Raw genomic sequence first — 18,378 nt, forward strand, 5'->3', positions numbered from 1 at the left:
GCCTGGAGGCAGGACTTACGCTGCGTGCAGAAGAGTCCAGTCCAGCCAGGGGTGCAGTGGCAGGCGCCGTCCTCAGCGCTGCAGCTCCCCCCGTTGTGGCAGCTACATGTGTGGAAGCAGGCGGGGCCCCAGAACCCTGGGGGGCAAGCTGGGGGTGGGTGGGACGCACAGGGTGAGGGCAAGGCAGAGCGAAGCAGACAGAAACGGAGAGAGGAGGGCGATGGCCGGTCAGCTGAGCTGCCACCACACGCCCAGCTGGTACTCCCTGGCTTTCCTGACACACTGTTCCCGGAACTCGTCCACTCACCTCTTGGCCCACTTACCCGGGATCCCCATGAAGCCCAGATTCTCTGCCCACTCCCCCAGCTCTGAGGGCTCCTGAACTTCCCTTCTCGGGGGACTGGCTGGGATCTGGAGCGTGTGGGCGGGTGTGGCAAACTAAGCACAGCAGTTTACAGTGTGAACACGGTGTTGACTTCCCCTGGCCATGGGGGCTTCCCCAGGATAAGGGCCTCCCTTCTTTCGGCTGCTGCGCTCCCTGAGGAGGACACTTGTGTCTCCTCCACCAGAATGGAACTGCCCTCAGGCCCAGCCTTCTGACTGGGACCTCACTAGGGGTGCTGTCCCCGTCTCACCCGTCAGATGGGACGGAGGTTAGGCGTCCACCTTTACACTGTGTGGTTTCTGGGTACATTCTGAGAACAGCCTCTACAATGCTTGTGCCCAGGACAGCCTTCACATGGGTCACTCAGGGGATGCCCTCACCCCTCTGAGGTGACTGCCCTGGTCTCACCTCACTTCCAAATCCCAGCATGCTAGTCCCTGCCCCTTCTTCCTCCCCAACCAAACCTAAGGGCTACTTCTTACTCAAGTAAGGAGTATTAATTCTCAGTGGTAACAACGGTATTCCCAACAATGTCAGTACCTTCCATCCTAACAGTTAATAACGCCAACGACCAACCCTAATAACTCATCATGTTAACTATGGGACTCTAACTGGGACTCAGGTGGACATTCCAGTCTACAGAAGGTTTCAGTCCTAGGAGGTGGAGGCACCAGGGGCAAAGAGGTTCTGGGCAAGGAGGAGGGTGTGTTTTGGGGCCTGACTCCTGGTGGGGGGCATTGCTTGGGCAGCGGCTTACCCTGTGAGCAGTCCTTGCCAATCCATCCAGGGAAACACTGGCAGGAGCCATCGATGGGGCTGCAGGTCCCATTGTTGGCACAGGAGCAGAGCTGGGCACAGTCCTGCCCAAAGTGCCCTCCAGCACACACTGTGGGCACAGGATAGCCTGGCACCTGCCCTCCCACCTGTTCCCCTCAGACCACCACCCACAGCTGCTGCGCCCCTAGAAGTTCCAGGCCACAGCCGGGATGGCCCCGGGGCTCCCACCTGTACAGCCCCATTGTCCTTCTACAACTGCACACAAATGAGTTCCCCTCTTGGGCCCACAGCTGCATTCCTCTGGAGACTCAGTTAACAATCCCCTTTGAAGGCATAGACAGGTAGAGTCACTTCACTGGGGCCTCACAGATGGAAGCGGTGAGGCTGGGAATCCTGCCTCTGCCCTCCATCCAGTGCTGCCCACACTGCTCTGCAGCCTTCTGCTGTTACCACATTCTTGCCGGCATCCCGGATCCCACAGGCATGAGGGTGGACAATGTAGCTGGAAGGAGAGGGACAGGTACCTGGGGGCAGGTCTGGCTGCAGTTAGACTGTTGGATGACTGTCTCTGCCCTCCCATTTCCTGTCTCTCCAAATCCCACCCATTCCGCAAGCCTTCCTTCGGCCTCTGGACAGCCCTCCTGGGCTCACAAGGTGCTCTCTTCCACGGAGACCGGAGACCAAGCGGTATTTCACTTTGAGTCCCTTGCAGAGTTGTGGTCCTCACCCTGCCCCGGAGGACATTCCTTGGTCCCTAAAGGAAGGGCTGGTTTTCTCAACCAGGCTGCAAGCTTCTGTAGAACTAGGTCTGCGTGTTCCTTGAGCTCCTACCTCTCCTTTCCCCTGCAGTTCATCCTCTGCTTCCTAAGGCTTGAGCTCTCCAAAGCACAGCTCTCTTCATGGTTCTTCTGTTCCCTGCTCCAACATCCACAGTGGCTCCCACTGCCCCAGAATAAAATCTGCTTCCTAACGATGAACACTTAAGCGACTTCACCTGGAGACTGCCCCTCTCTCTCGACACAGAAGCCACTGGCCCACACACCACATTCTAGTAACACCCCGTGCCTTCGCTCCCTCTGTTCCTTTCCAAAGCTTCCCTGACCCCCCTGTCCAACTGTGGAAATCTTACCCTGCCTATAATACTCATTTTATTTTTATTTTTATTATTTTTAAGTAGGGCATGATCCCAGGGCAGGGCTTGAACTCACGCTCTTGAGATCAAGACCTGAGATGAGATCAAGAATCAGATGCATAACCGACTGAGGCACCCAGGCGCCCCTAAGACTCATTTTAAATGCTACCTTCCCCATGATCCCCTTGTAGTAGGCTGCCAGTCCTTCAATAATCCAGTTTCTTCTTCCTTAGAAGTAGACTCTGGAGTTTTAGCTGGGCTTATGGCCACCTGCAATAAAGACTTCATTTTTCTTAGGCCATGTGACTACACTCTGGTAAGTGGAAATGCGTGTCTCTGCCTGTCCACTGCTCATCCTTGTTGAAGGATAATGCGGATTATGGATAAGAACTGTGGATGAGGGGGCTGGAGTTTATGCAGCTACCTTCCATCAGAGGTGGAGGCCATGTGCCGTGGTTGGCTGAAAAACAGGACAGGAGGCTGGCCCCTGACTCCTTTGTAAGCAACCCTACTTCTGGTCTACTTCTGGATTGCTTCTTTCTTTCTTTCTTTCTGGATTGCTTTCTTTCTTTCTTTCTGGATTGCTTTCTTTCTTTCTTTCTTTCTTTCTTTCTTTCTTTCGTTCATTCGTCCTTCCTTCCTTCCTTTCTTTCTGAGGGAAATAAGGTCTGTCAGTTTCAAGCCAGTTATTTGGGGGTTTTTATATCACTTAAAACTGAACTTAATTCTGATTCGCCCATCATCTCTGTTCTGGGCAGCTATGCCCCTGTTTGAAGCTCCAGATTCTGTTAGCTTCTTCCCTGGTCTTCTGCTACTGTGACTTGTGAGCTGATTTCAGGCCAGGCCTGAGTTCTGCCCATGTCTTTGTCTTCCACGATGCCTGGAAAAAGCAGGCATGGTGGCTGAATGTACGGAAGTAAACTGGATCCCCCACAATCCCCAGGGCCTGTTGAGGAAGACTGAGCTCCAAATGTCCCCCTTTAGACCACAGGCTTAGTGAGGGCAGGGGACTTGGCTCTCTTGTTCTTTGCTGTGTCCGAGTGCCTAGCAAGGTGCCTGACACATAGCAAACACTCAGGAAGTATTCCATAATGGCCGGAATAGGACAGTGACCTTCCAGTGAGTTCTCCTGGGATCACGGACTCTTGTCCCTTTGAGCTCTTCTCAGTTCAACCTTCTCCCCTCAGAGTCCAGTGGTAGCCAGCCCTCCATCCTCGAAGAAGGCTTCATTGCATTCCTGTTATGGAGGAGGAATTCCTGGAACCCCCGAGGCCATCAGTCGGCTGAGCCACGTAGAGGACCACGGGAAGGTATTGATTCTTGAAGCAAAGCAATTTAACCAGGCCCCAGTTTTCTTAAACCTTGGGCTCGCACCCTCTTCTTTATGCCACACTGTCTCCCCTTACCAGCCCTTCCCCAACCAGATCGCGAGTAGCTGGAGCCTAGGATCTGTGTCAACCCTATGCCTTTCCTGGGCGTGATCAGTGGTTGGGACAACTAATGAAGGCAGCACGGCACCCCCGGGTCTCCAGTCTAAAGCCTTGGGTTTGGGTCTTAATTTTCTATATGCAGTCAACAAAAACTTCTGTGGCACTTACACACGCGCTGGGCACTGTTCAAAGTGCGTCGCAAATATCAGTTCAGTCAACCTCGTAACACTGTTGATATTCAATATTTTCATTATTATTCCCTACATTAACTCTACTTCACAGATAAGGAAACTGGGGGACCGAGAGGTTAAGTAGCTTGCCCAAGGCCACGTAGCAAGGAAGGTCTGCCACTTAATGGTTAAGCACCTTTAAGCAGACCGCATGACCCTTCACCTTTGAAATGGGGTCTGTACCCCGCAATCCCTGGCCTCAGGCCCTGGTTAACAGCTGTGGGGAGGAGGATGGCTCTTGTGGGCCCTGTGCTTCCCTTGGCAAAAATCTTAGCTCCTTCCAGGGCAGATGACATGCACCTTGCCACCTGTAGCCCAGGTTCCAGCAGGTCACCCAGCCTCCTCTTCCCCGCCTCTGGGAAGTACTTGATCTGGGGAGCCCGTTCCCCGGTCCTGGCCCTGGATGGGGAGTGGGGTGAGCTGCTCCACCTACCCCCATCCCCCACACCAGCTCTGAGCTTCTCTAATAAGACAGTCTTATCTTTGAAGTCCTTCTCACCCACACGAGGCTGACAAATTCACCTACAGAGCTGCTAATGCGATCAGTCTAATACATTAACTGGTTGACTTCTTAGCTGAATCAAGAGTGAGGCAAAAAGAGGGGCGGTGGAAAAGGGGGCTGGTGAAAAGAAAACATCTGGTTATATTTAATCTATGTTTAATGATTCTGCATAAGCAGTGTCTGTAATTTGTAACTCACTGGAAAGCCGGTCATTAGAAAGTGTCAGTTCAATTTTTTACAAGGTTTGAGACTTAACCAGGGCAGTTGCCATTAATAGCAAACTCTATTAGATCTATATGGGGAAAATACTCATTAGGCCAGCGGGCGATAAATCAGACATCGCAGGATCTGAGAGTTACTCCTCGGGCTGCTCAGATCCGAATTTAGACCCAGCCTATCTGTACTGATGGCTGGGTCTCCGATGTTTAATAAGTAAACCTCGACGTGTCAGGTTATGATTGAACTGTCCCAGGAGGGCTGCAAGCAAATGAAACTATCACATATGCTTCCCTGGGGCCCAAACTTCTCATGACCTCAAAGCATCATGGAGTGAACTTTCCACTCATACATATTAACGGCCCATACACTTACAAAGCCAGCCCAGCTCAGTGGTGATTATCCATCAAAAGAATCCGTGCCCCTGGGAGGAAGTAAGCTCTCAGTGGAAGCATCTGAGCACAGGCCAGATGAGATTCTTGCACAGATGACCTTGAAGTTGCTTTCTGCTCTAAGTTTACCTTAGCCTAAGATCTTTTTGCTCCTTACAGGATGGAGGGCAAATTCTGCAACCCTGTGTTCTAAGCTGTCATAAGGGCCCCAGACGCCCTTCCCAGCGCCCTCTGCCGTCCCTACCCAGTCCCCCACATCCTTCAGCCGCTCCCTACTGCTGCTTGGTCGCATGTCCACACCCAAGCTGCCTGCTTTACCCACAGTGCCTTTCTTCCGTCTGTGCCTCTCAGGCTGAGGCCTCGCTGAAGGCTTGCAACAGCACGGAGCCGCCCCCAGTTCCACACAGCCTTGGCCTCACTGAGGATTGGACAGCAGTAAATAGCACTATGTGCGGTGGCCAGCTTCTGTCCTCACACTAGGTGTTACAGATGCAGCAGTTCTGTGACCCGTGTTAAGGCCCTGGTACCACGGAATCCACCATGGTGGAGACATTTAGATCATGGAACTTGCTTGCAAATGTTACAAAGCAAGGCTTTCCCCCGCAGGGAGCCCGTCGCATCGAGCAACACACCAATGCAAGTCAGCGTCAGCTCCCTTTTCAAGCCCTGCTGATGAGCGGTGGAGGCTGGCTGGAGTTGGCGTTGCGAAGGATTCTGCCGCCGAGACAGGAAAGCGTGCCGTGAGGGATCAGTGATGTTGGCCTGAGTTGGGGGCGGTGGGAGGTGGGGGGAGAGCTGGGAAGCTGCCATCTCCAGCCCCTGCCAGAACTGTCTCCTCTGAGCTCCCACGTCATCCTCTGCCTTTACCACTTGGCACTCAGCATAAGCCATTTGGGGACACTTATTATGCAGAACTCATCTACGCTAATTTCATTTCTCATCAGCTCTGGAGTTGGAATTTCTCAGCTCTGCCATGTCCTAGCTATGAGACCATGGAGAAGTCATTTAACTTCTCTGAGCCTGTTCCTTGAACTGCCTAATAGCTTTGTCTCACACCTGGTGGTGACCAAGTCTCAGAAGGGTACCCCTGAGTATGATGGGAGTCCCCAAGCCCCTCCTTCCAGCCACTTCCTTCCCAGGATGCCTCACCTCCCGGGCCCACGCTTCCCCTGGAGACGCTACCTTGGTTGCAGAGGGCTCCGGAGAATCCCGGGAGGCACTCACAGACGCCGCTGATGTGGTGGCAGGGTCCACTGCTGTGCACGCAGAGGGGACATGGCTGGGCGCAGCCATGGCCAAAGAACCCAGGGGGGCAGACTGGGGATGAAGTGGAGATGGCGGTCAGCAGCCTCAGGGGTCCCAGTCAGCTTGGCTGCCCATCCTGGCCCATACAGGGGAGAAGGCAGGCTCCTCAAGAGTATGGGGAGAGCGGTCCCCACCCTGCACCTTTGAGGGCCCGTCCCTTTCTGCAGAGAAGAGCTGTGGTCTGGTCCAGTTTCCCCCAAGGAGCAGGGCTGGGCCCTGAACTTAGGGATGGAAAAACCAGCACAGGGAGAGAGGGGACTTGAAGGGAGGGGTTTGATGGGGGCTAAGTCTGAGATCCCAGCCCCTCTTAGGCCAGGACTTGTTCCAACGGGGAAGGGGTGGGGAGGGTGAGCCATCTGGAAGGCGGGGGGCTCAGCCTTACTTCTCTGGCATAAGGGTCCTCGGAAGCCAGGGGCACACTCGCAGCTCCCATCTTCTGGGGAGCAGGAGCCGCCATTCTCGCAGTTGCAGGAGACGGAGCAGTTGGGACCCCAGCGGCCAGGCGGACACATGCTGTCACAGCGGATGCCTGTGGGCAGAGGTAAACCTGGGTCAGTGGTAAGAGGAGTGAAGGCAGAGGGAAGGATGCTGGGAAGGGGCCCCCTGCAGAACGAAGGGGTGGAGGAGAGCACAGCACATCTGGGAATGTAGGGGAAAACTCCAGTCCAAGCTTGGCTGGTCAGGGGAGGGCTTCCAGGAAGAGGTGATGCCCACAGTGAGTCCTAAGGGCCACGGAAGAATTTACCAGATAAAGGAAACTCTCTGTGCAAAAATCATGAGGCATGACAGAGAACCATCCCTTAAAAGAAAACAGCATAGTGTGGCTCAGCCACCAAGTACAAAATAGCAAGAGATGAGACCAGGTCAAGAAGGGACCAGGTCATGAAGGGCCACCTTCCTTCGTAACATCTTAGCTGCTATCCAAGGTTAGGCTTGACAGAAACCAACTGTGGAGCAAGGGAGCGCTGTTATGGGGCCGGCTGCAGCCGCTGGGAGTGAGCTACATGCCCACCCACGTTAGCCCGGAAGCCACTGGTCCTTTGGGTCCCAGCCAACCAGCCAGAGGGTGCGGGCCCAGACAGTGGCTGGGATCTTTCCGGGTTCTGTTGACCGCAGCCCTCAACACAATGTGGATTTTAGATCCCACGCGCACACATGTGTATGACAGAAACCAGCACTTTGCAAAATGACATTTTTCTGTCCCTGGATGACGCACTCTGATTCTCTGCACTGTGATGTATTCTATTAAGAAAGAGGAAGAAGGCCTACAGGGTCTTTCCGAGCTGAGACACACTGAGTATGTACCGAGGTGACTGCAGCCCAAAGGCTAAGCAGGAAGTTCAAAAGGCCTGAGCCTGGAGGGCCCAGCTCTGGGGTGGGGTTTCCTCTGGGGCAGAAATACTTTCAGGCTGACATGCATTAGGCGAAGGGAAGGTGTGGGCCTAGGAAGCTTGGCTTGGGAAGGCGAACATCAGAGGCTTAGAGAAAAGCAGAATTAGTTTGAAAATCATGTCTGCCTTGTTACGGGGACAGGGATTATGGGAAAGAGACAGAAAGGGGGAGGAAGACAGGCCCGGCGAAGACAGCCAGCCCCAGCAGCAGCAGAAGAGCAGTGGGACCAATTTGGAGGCAGGCTGGAATTGTACAAGCCCACCCGAGCCTGTGGGAAAGCGAGGGAAGGACAAGCAGCCAGAGAGAGCAGAGAGGGAGGGGGTGTGGCAACGGGCTTTTACTCATCCCTGCAGTGCTCATCTAGTTGAGCGCCCACATTCCCTCCCTGTGACATCTCAATTTGGCAGCACGGGGAGGGCTTTCGGTGCCATTCTCTGAGAGATGAGGCCTCTCTCATGGAGATGGAGGAAGGGAACCTGGCCGGCACACTTCACCCCTTGACGGAAGTCTCGCGCAGGACAGTTTCGGGTGCTCCGGGGGCTAACCCTGGACAAACCCTGCTGACTGACTGAAGGGGAGCCTGGGGAAGCCAGAACCATGAGCCTGCTTGAAGCTTTGGATACAGCTTCAAGTCTCCCCTTCTCTGAGAACACAGAAGCTGTGACCAAGGAATTCTTCTGTAGGAAAGCCAGGATCAGACCGCAGGCCAGGGGACTCTGCTCTTCCCGGGAGGTACCCTGGACTAGGGCAGAGCTCTGCCGCCTGACAGGGACCTCGGACCCCAACTGGGCCCCAGGCGCTCGCTGTAGGCTGACCAAGGCACCTGGGGCATGCTGCTCTTTCCCAAACCCGTCTGCAAGCACCACCGTGATTCATGAAACCCAATGCGCACAAAAGCCCCCTTGACTCCATGGCAGCTCCTTGCTATGGTGTGTTCTCCCCATCAACGGATATTTAAAAGTATAGCTACTCTCATGTATGTGAAAAGTTTTTTCACATCACAAAGGGGTCCTTTTTCTTGGGGACCGAGAACCATGGCTGTGAGGAGGTTATGCTGATGGCAGGTGGCAGCAAGGGAGGGGGGCGCTGTTGTAGGTTTTCCTATGCCCTAAGAACTCCCTGGAACTTAAGGACACTGGGATTTGAGTGGGGAGAAGGGTCCAGGGTTTTGCCCTGCATGGAGAGCCCCGGTTCTACCGGAGTGGCCAAAGGGGCCGCCCCTTGGCCTGTGGGAGTGTCTTCCAAGCATGGCTTCTGAAAAGAAATCGCTTCACCAATTGCCTTATCTAAGCCCTGTTTTCCCAGTAGTTAAATAGAGATAATAATCGCCCGCAGAGATCCTTCCCTGTCTTATCCCTAGGGAATCTCCCTGCTTTATTTTTCAGGTCTCACTACACATCCATATTGATGGTTGTAAAGCTAGGCTAAGAATCTATGTATCGTGACCTCAAGTTCATGCCACAAGGTCAGCAACTCCGCAGCCTCCATCCTTCAGGGGCTGGAGGAGGAGGAGGACCCTTCTCCAGGAAGCCTTCCCAGATGTCCACCCAGGGATTCAAGCATCTCTTGGATAGTCAGTAGCTTACGGCTTTGTCCCTGCCCATTATTTGAACGTTTCAAACGTAAATCTTATCTCCCCTGCTAGCAATTTGAAGGTGGGGAACGTGGCTTATTGACACTTCTGACCCTCCTTATTTGGGGCTCCTAGTGGACCATCTTGGTCATCTTTACTTTTCTGGTGCCCAGCATGGCATCTGGCACATAATAGATGTCTAGAGACTATCGCTGTTATTGAATTTTGCTATTTACTGCTGAGCCTGACGCAGTGCTGGACATGTGGTAGTTGCCAACTAAGGACCTGGTGATTGCTTAAGTCAATAAATGCTAATTGAATGAATAGATGGCTCCGTCTTACGATGCAATCCTGTGTCCCCATTCTATCGGCACTAATGCCCTGATATCTTGGACAACTCCCTTTCCTCATCTATAGTCTGAGAAGGTTAGAGTAGATCACCTTGGAGGTTCCTTCGCTTCAAGGGGAAAAACCCATACATGGTTACAGCCCAGATTCTTTCAATTCATTTCAATAGACATTTACTGACCACCTGCTACGTACAGGGCAAAGTGAATGGGACATGAGGGCACCTGACAACGTCTGTGGCTTGTGTGAGCAAGGGGAGAAGGCCTGTGCATATTTAGGGCAGAGCAAAACCGGTGTTGAGCCCAAACATGAGCACTGAGCCAGGAGTTGGGAAGATAGGGACAGACTTCTTGGGGCAGGAATGGGTGGGAAGGGTTCACAGAGTAGCAGTCCGGGGTCTACACTGCGTTCCCTTTTCCTTCCCTGATCTCCTTTTAAATGACAAACCCCAGGACATCAGTCCCTCCTTTGAAATGACTTCAGGACCATATTGGGAAAATCAGCTTTATATGAGAACAGCAGAGGCCTTGCTGAGAAGTTGTCCATCAAAGACAGAATTTTTAAGCACCAGCCATCATTAAAATCTTATCGGTTCCCTTGAAATTAAGGCCATGAAAAATTAAAGTGGATTTCCACTTGGCTCCAGCTAGGAGTCTGGGGGGGCCAGTGACTAAGGCGGGGCCTTACTCTGTGCCACAGGGCAAGCCACGAGCCAGGGCAGAGATGCTTCCAAGGAAGCAATGGCCCTGGCCTTCCGCTGTTCCCACTTTCTGGTGGTGGGACACAGAGGCTGCTCGGCAACCTGGTGCCAACGCTGATCTGAAGACCCACGCTGCCAGGAATGCCTGTGTCTCTCTCTCTGCCCACCACCCTGGGACTGCGTGCATTCACACGGCATGGCATTTATTAAGCACTTCCTGTATTCATGGGCTTCAATTATTGAGCACGGCGCCATGCCCTGTTAGCACTTCCATGTATTAACACATTTAAACCTCAAAATGACCCTGTAATTGCGAGGACTGTAATTATCTGCCTTTTATGGATGGAGAATTCAGGCCGTGAGAGGCTAAAGGGCTTGCCCAAGGTCACAAAACCAGGCAGTCTGGCCCCAACTCCGTGTTCTTAACCACCATGTTATCTGTCTCTCAGTGGGTGGCAGGCAGTGGACACCGGGGTAAGCAAGGCCCTGCCTCCAGAGAGCTGCTGGTCTAGCTGGGGAGGCAGATATTAAATAAATACTTGAATGACTGTTCAGTGAGAGTTGATGTAAGTATGGCAAAAGAAGAAAAGTGTAGGATATTATGAGCACTAGGAAGAGGGTCTCTTATGTAGTCTTGGCCAGGCTGTAATGGGGACAGGGCATCATCAAGTGCAGAGAAAAGAAAAGGGCACGCATTCAGAGAAGAGGTACATGCAAAGGCCTGGGGTCAGGAAGGTGGTCGCCCCAGGTGGCTGCTATGTAGTGAGTGACAGGAGGGGGCAAAAAGGAGGTGGCGGGGTTGTGTGGGGAGGCCAGGTCCTAGGACCACTGAACAGATTTGGGATTGTCTATAAGAGGCACCCTGAGGAGAACTGATGTGAACGGAGCTGAGGTTTGAGAAGTTCACTCTGGCCACCATATGCAGAATGGATGCAGCTGAGCAAGGGGGAGGCCCAGAGACCCAGGAGAAGGCCAAGCCTGGGCCAGCTGAGAGATGGTGCTTAGAGGACCAGGATGGTGGCAATGGGATGGATTTGTCACGTGTCTGGGAGATGGGCTGATAGACACATACAAGGGACCAGGAGTATGAGGCTGGGCTAAGCAGAAGGTCTCTGTCCCTCTCTACCATATCGTCTGTGAACACGGATTAGGCACCTGCAGTCACCATGTGTTAGTCTTTGTCTGATTTCTTGCCGGTGTGTTCCTAGCCTTCAGAACGAAGCCTGCCCGTAACAGGTGTTCAGTGATTGGTTTGCCTGAACTGTAGGGAGCGGGGCACTGAGGTCCCGAGGAGCGAAGGGCAGCATGCATGCATAAGGAGCAAGAAGAAGTGAAAGAGAAAGAGAAGGAATGGTCAGGAGAAGTAGAACACCAAGAACCTGGTTTCCCAGGCCCTGGGTGGGGGCCCGGCGCGGTGCCAGTTACCTGTCCATCCGGCCAGGCAGCAGCAATGGCCCGTGACAGGATCGCAGCCATCCGCGTGGCTGCAGTCACAGCGCTCGCTGCAGTTCGGCCCAAATGTGCCGTCCTGTGGAGGGAAGGGGCCAGAGAAACGATCAGACCTTGACTCCCAGAGCTTCACAGACTTCTGTTGGATTTTGATAACAAAAGTGAGCCGCTGCCCCACAGGGACACAGAGAGACTTGCCAGAGTGGAGCGCGAGCACTTTTAATCACTGGTGAGCCACGTGGCCACGAGGCCACTCCAAATAATTCTCTGGCTGTGGTGAGAAGTACGGGGGTTTGGAAGGAGAGGGTGATGGTCATGGCCCACTTGTCGATGGTCAAGCTTGAAGGGCTACAGATGGTGATTGCTAACTAAAATTGTAAATGTGAACGCACTTTGCAAACTGTAATGCACTGATCACATGTTAAGAATGACCCATTTGTTCTTTGTTTCTAGGGAAGACGGTAGCAACCGACATTTGTCGTGTGCTCCTCGGGTATCGAGAGCCTGTTACCACTCATTTGTCTTAATCTTCACAGCAGATTTATGGCATGGTTCCATTACAGTCACCTCTGAAAGACTAGAAATAGGGTCAGAAAGGTGAAGGAACACATTCAAGGTCACAGAGTTAGGATGTGGTGAAGTCAGCATTGGAACCCAGGACTACAGGCCTCATTCAACAATATCACACGTTGGTTGGCTGAGCTTATTTGTCTGTTAGATTAAGATCGGTGAGTAAGCGTGTGTGGTTATCTCTGAATAGAGCTTGGTTTTGTCGTCTCATACCCAGGCCATCAAATGAGCGAGGAGCGGCCACTCTGCGGGACTGGTAAGGGCTGTCCTGTGGCACGGCGCTGGGAAGGATTCTGAGGTTGCCCCTGGGCTCCAGTCAGGGTGCCTGGGTCAGTTAATAACGTTGACCAAGCACAGCAAGGGGGAAGTGAGGCCAGGGCACTACGCCTGCCAGTTGGCATTCTACACATGAAAGACCGGAATCCAAGGGTCCCACCCCCTGGGCCAGGGCTCCTCCCTGTACACCTCTGCGGTCAGACAGCCGACAGCTGCAGGGAGAGGGCAAGCCAGGACGCAGGCACTCACCGGGCAGGGCAGTTCGCAGGCGTCTCCGAGCCAGCCGGCGGTGCAGGAGCAGGAGCCATCTGTGGGGCTGCAGGCTGCCCCGTTGGCACAGGCACAGCTCTCGTTACAGTTCATGCCCCACGTCCCACTGGGACACGGCAGGGTGCAGTCCAGGCCTTGCCACCCTGAGGGGAGGGAAAGGGTCCTTCAATCTCTGTCGGGGCCCCGCACGGCTTTCTGCCTACTCCCCCAGCTCTGTACCTTGCCCCCAAAATGGCCGTTTCTCTGCTCACTGGGTCAGAAAACACATTCCACGTGGAGTTTGCTCTGAAACTCAGCAGGGTTATTAGGAGACCTAGGGTCAGCCCTCGGGATCTCACAGCTCGCCCTGCAGGTGCACGATCCCACCTGGGGCAGGGCACCCCTGAGACAGGGAGGTCTAGCTCTGCCCAGGGTGGAATCAGGAGGCTTCTTTTAGGGCCCTTTGTTCTCAGGGTGGTCATCAGCCTGTTTGGTCTTAGACCCATTTCTCCCCCTCCCCGGCTCTGATCTGTGTCACGGGGGCTGCTCCTTGCAGGTGTGTATCACCGGCTTCCCTGTCAGCTGGCTGCCAGGTGGGCTGCATTCACCAAGGGAGACCCGGCCCACAGACTGGAGGTGGGGAGCAGGAGAGACACGAGGTCCCTCCTCCTCTTTGTCGGCCTTGGGCAGGGCCTCTCTGATGGTGGTGGTGGCTGGGTCTCCCCTGTGCTCCGCCGCTGTCACGAGGCCCCTCTATTCACGCCCCAGTTGCCATCACGTGGCCCTCACTCCCAAACTCCAGAACCCCACTTCCTCCACCTGTCCCTCCCACCCCAGGAGTGGTGGCTGCTCCTTCCCCCCACTTCTAATCTCTGGTTGGCTCACTTTCCCTCCTGCGTTCCCCCGGCTATTCCAACACCATTATAACTGATCCCCTCCATTACTGAACTCCCTGGCCTGGGTTTCCCTGGCTGGGCCCTGATCTCTAAGCTCCCCGAACCTGTGTATGGGGGGATAAGGCAGGAGCAGCCCAGACTCCTTAGCTGGCAGCCCACCTGGATGGTGCGCACATCTGCGGGGGATGGGATGGGGCAAGAAGGCACATCACCTTCCTTGCAGGAGCAGGAGCCGTCCACGGGGGAGCAGGTGCCACCGTTGTCACAGCTACAGACAGATGAGCAGTTGGGGCCATAGGTCCCCGCGGCACACGGAACTGCACAGACCTCTCCCTAGAAGAGGAGGTGAATTTTGCATCAGACGCTGTCCCACACTGGGGGGCTATGGGAGCGGAATAATGCCATCCCCTCCAGCTCCCACAAAAGATATCGATGTTCTAATCCCTGGAAACTGCGAATATGGTAACTTGCGTGGCAAAGGGGGCTCTCCCTTTGCGTGATTAAGGACTTGAGATGGGGAAAGTATTCTAGATTATGCAGGTGGACCCAGTCTCATCACATGAATCCTTGAAAGTGGAAGATGGCTAAAGCCGGTGAGAGAGATACACCATAGGAAGTCCTCCACCAGCCTGTGCTGACCCTGAAGATGCCGGAAGGGGAACACAGCCAAGGAAGGTAGTGGCCTCTGAAAGATAGTATCAACCCTCATTTTAGAGTCAGCAAGAACATTCAGACCTCGGTCTTACAACCCTGGGAACTGAATTCCGCCAACTTCCGGAATGAGCAGGAAGTGGATTCTCCCCTGGAACCTCCAGAAAGGACCACAGCTTGCAGACCTTGACTTTAGTGTGATAAGACCCATATCTGACCTGCAGAACTGTGTGATATGAAATCTGTGTTGCCCTAAGCCACTGAGCGCATGGTAGTTTGTCACCGCGGTAATAAGAAACTAATACAGTGACTGTCCCCAGTCAGGGGAGGGGTCAGGCTTCCTGGCTAAAGCTCTAGGTGGGCAAAGCCCCCATGGAACTTGACCCCCGAGTCTGTGTCAGGTCCCGGCAGCACAGAATGCCACCCTTTGCCTCTCAATGTTATTTGACTCTCACCGACAACCCCATGACACGGAAAGTAAGACTCTATCCCCACGTACCTGAACCTCAGAGAAGTTAAATGTAGACAGTCATAGTTAGAGTCTGCTGAGGACTTTCTTAATATCAGGCGCATGTGTACATCATCACGTTTAATCCTCACCAAGACTCGCCAGAGATTGGTCCCTCAGCATTATTCCCATTTTATGGATAAAGCAATCCCATGGAGAACTTAGGTAACTTGGCCCAGGTCAGGGCACTAAGAAGAGTTATCTCTACTGGCACCCGGGCTGGTGGCTTAGACATTCTGTCACCAGCTGTCAGAAACTGGCTTGCCCAGAAAGCATTCTCCGAGGTGGAGATTAGTAAGCTCTTGAGAATGGCCCCCATGAGGGGCAGGGGAGGCAGGATGGGACAGGATCGGACAGGGGCTGCGTGGAGGTGTGGTTACAACAGTGGCTTCAGCAGATCCACCAGGAAGCTCTGAAGCTGGGATGGCCCTCGGAATCATCCAACCAGTGGAAAAGGGGAGAGGGGACCTATCTACTCCCCCACCAAGAACTGGTTATCTACTGCCCCGGGAAGGAGGCATGGTTTTGTACGAATCGGCCCCTCTGACTGAGGGCAGCTTCTGGAGGGGGACGCAGCTAGGAACCCCTGTTTCCTGAAGCTGGGAAAGGAGGGGTGCCTCAGGCCCAAAGTGTGAATGTGAGGGGCACACTACAGTGTCCACTACACCAGACCTCTGTGGGTAGGCGATTGGTTCCAGTGAAGGGTTCAGAGTGGGGGCAAGGGACAGGGCAGTGGGGACCAGGAATGGGGACGTCAGGGGCCTTGAGGGGTGGGAGCATTCAGTTTACCACAGAAGAGTGAGGTAAAGGCAGTCCAGGTGGGAAGAGTGTGACAAGAGTGCAGAGGAGTGTGAGAGCAGAGAATGTTCTAAGGGTGACTGGGGGAGTTTGTGTCGGTAGAGGTGAGGGGGATATTTAAAAGGGGAGTTGGGAGCCTAGAATGCCAGGTAATGGGGTTCGGGCGTTCTTCCCTGAGCCCCCCAGGACATGCCTTCCCGACCTCAGGAGCCCACTTTGGGGCTATCTGCTCTGTGTGGTCACTAGAAGTTGGAGTCCTTCACCAGAAGGCTCCATGGTTTCCACTCCATTCTCTGCCAGTCCCTGGAAGACCCTGACCAGCTAGAGTCTGTAGCACTCCCATTACCCAGAAAACTCTAATCTTTCCCAGACTATAAATAGCCCCTAAGAATGTATTTAAACTCTGAGGGCCTTGGCCTGCATGCAAATTGCATGCCCAGCTTATGAGTTTCTCTGCATCAATTTCCTTCCAGGGAGAGGGGTTTCTCTCCTGGTCTCCTTATTAGTGTCTCTAGCCCCGTTCCTCCCAGGGGGCCTCCAGGGGCCTGTGAGCCCAGCTGGGGGTCTGCTGATGGGGCTCAGAGAGGACTCTCCATCCTGGCCCTACTCAAGGGACAAGATGCAGAGTGCCCAGCCTGGAATATCTGTCCCCACCCCCCAAATGCCACACTGGGGCACCATTTCCTCCCAGAGAAACCCATGCAGGGATACCGACTGCTTGAGGTCACCAGGCTGAGAGGACTTTCTCCTTCCCAGAGAAGGAAGCTGAGACTCAGTGACTTATCCAGAGCCCCCTGGGGCATTCGTAAGGAGAAAGGGGAAGGCAGGGAAGGAGGAGAATGAATCAGATCTTCCTTCTGGAGAGGTGGCAGAGCCCCATGGTTAGAGAATGGACTCTGGGGTCATCCTGCATTCGCCACCCACTCACTGCATGACCTTGCACACTTTACTAAACCACTCTGGGACTCAGCTCCTGCATCGTAAAATGCGAAAAATAACGTCCCTACCTTGCACGATTGTTGAGTTTTATCTGAAGTGGAGAGAACCGTGCCTGGCAGGCAGGAAGTGCCGCAAAAGCTATTATTCCTGCAAAGAAATATCGCTTATGGAAGGAATGCACAAAACCCCGCGAGGTTTTGGCAGAAGGCAGCTCTGAAGGAGGGAGCCATCTCTCACTCGATGAACAACGCTGGGCCCGGGGCAGTGGAGAAGGGCCGGTGCTCACAGGGGGCAGGAATCCTAGCTTTGTGCTCCCAGGTTCACCTTCTGCTACCTCCTACAGGCTGGTGCCCAGGTTCCCCACCTCACAGCTGAAACAGGCACACACCAGGGGCACGGTCTTGGGGGACAGAATGACTGCTCACTGAGAGGCTACTGTGTGCCAGGAGTTCCTCCAAACACTTTCCATTTGATAGCTCCCAATAACAAAAGGTGCAAATAGGGAATCGAGCAGTTTCTAAGATAAAGGGTTATGAGTGTGCCACAGCTCACTCCCAGCACTCCCCTTCTTCCACCCTGCTGTCCTGCCTCCTACCTGGTTCGAGCTCCTCAGGAGCACCAGTACTGACAGGTAAACTCCTCATCCAATTCCCTACTTCTGGCCACTGAGCTGAGTGTCAGGCCTGGTCTGCAGCTGATTGGCTGTCTCTGGTGATTGACATTCACAGCAAGCCAATAGCCAGCCTCACTTATCAGATTTAGACTACCAGCTCTGCCCACCTCCAGGCATCCCCTGGCCCAGCTGGAGTGATTCCCAAGGTGCCCTAAGTACCGGCTCCCAACACATAAGCCATCCTCTCACCCGCACACCTCCCCAGATTGGGGAACCACGAGCAGGCTTTAATCATGATGGCTTGTGAGGCGTCTGAGTCTATACCATTAGTATTTGTGTCCACACATGCTTAGGTAAGTGTATACACCTAAGAGAGTGTATGTGTGTGCGTGTGCAGGCATACGTGTGTGCATATGTGTGTGGGTCTGGGGGTATCTGTTTACCTGCCTGGGTGGATTTGAGTAGAAATTTGTGACTCCTTCCTCATCTTCTCCACTCCCCCGGCCCCGGCTGTATTCCCTCCCCAGTCCTGCCCTCGTGGGAACGGTGCATACACAGTCACTCCTGTCTGAGCACACTGGGGCTCCTGATTGGCTCATGTGCCTGCCTCTGCCCTGGGCTGGGAGCTCAGGGAGACAGGGATCTGGTTTTATTCATGTCGAGATTCTCAGGGCTTGAGACCCTGCTGGTACGTAATGGGTCCTCAATAAATGTTGAATTGAAATGAGACATTTGTGCATACACGCTGGCTTCTGTGGACACCCAGAAGGCCTGGGCACTTTCCATATGCTTTCTCTCTCCTGCCAGGCAATTCAATGAATGTTTGCTGCATGGGGCCAGCCCTGAGCCAGCCCTGGTAGTGGGTTCCAGGGGCACCCAGGATTCTGAGACTCTCTTCCCTGGGGCAGCTCCCAGGCAGTATCCACACAAGCACACGCTTGCCTGCGTCCAGATGTGTCTGAGCTATCCACGGATTCGCTGTCTCCTCCCCCAGTTAGACTAGAAGTTTCACGAGAATAGGGATCTTACCTGTCTGGGTTAGCTCCG

At 53.9% G+C, this 18,378-nt stretch overlaps 1 protein-coding gene across 10 annotated transcripts in view; it reads right to left on the minus strand.

Annotated features, from left to right (window-relative positions):
- MEGF11 (multiple EGF like domains 11) overlaps positions 1–18,378 on the minus strand; it is a 351,654-nt gene that overhangs the window by 26,165 nt on the left and 307,111 nt on the right. For all 10 annotated transcript variants that reach the window (XM_046007979.1, XM_046007977.1, XM_046007986.1 and 7 more), the window contains exons 11-17: positions 14,035–14,155; positions 12,927–13,090; positions 11,808–11,910; positions 6,752–6,898; positions 6,247–6,381; positions 1,143–1,271; positions 20–148 (exon numbers count right to left, since the gene is read on the minus strand). In XM_046007979.1, coding sequence (XP_045863935.1) covers positions 20–148; positions 1,143–1,271; positions 6,247–6,381; positions 6,752–6,898; positions 11,808–11,910; positions 12,927–13,090; positions 14,035–14,155 — 928 coding nt within the window. The remainder of the gene's footprint in view (positions 1–19; positions 149–1,142; positions 1,272–6,246; positions 6,382–6,751; positions 6,899–11,807; positions 11,911–12,926; positions 13,091–14,034; positions 14,156–18,378) is intronic.

This window comes from Meles meles, chromosome 6, assembly GCF_922984935.1.
Source record: "Meles meles chromosome 6, mMelMel3.1 paternal haplotype, whole genome shotgun sequence".
NCBI classification, from domain to species: Eukaryota; Metazoa; Chordata; class Mammalia; order Carnivora; family Mustelidae; genus Meles; species Meles meles.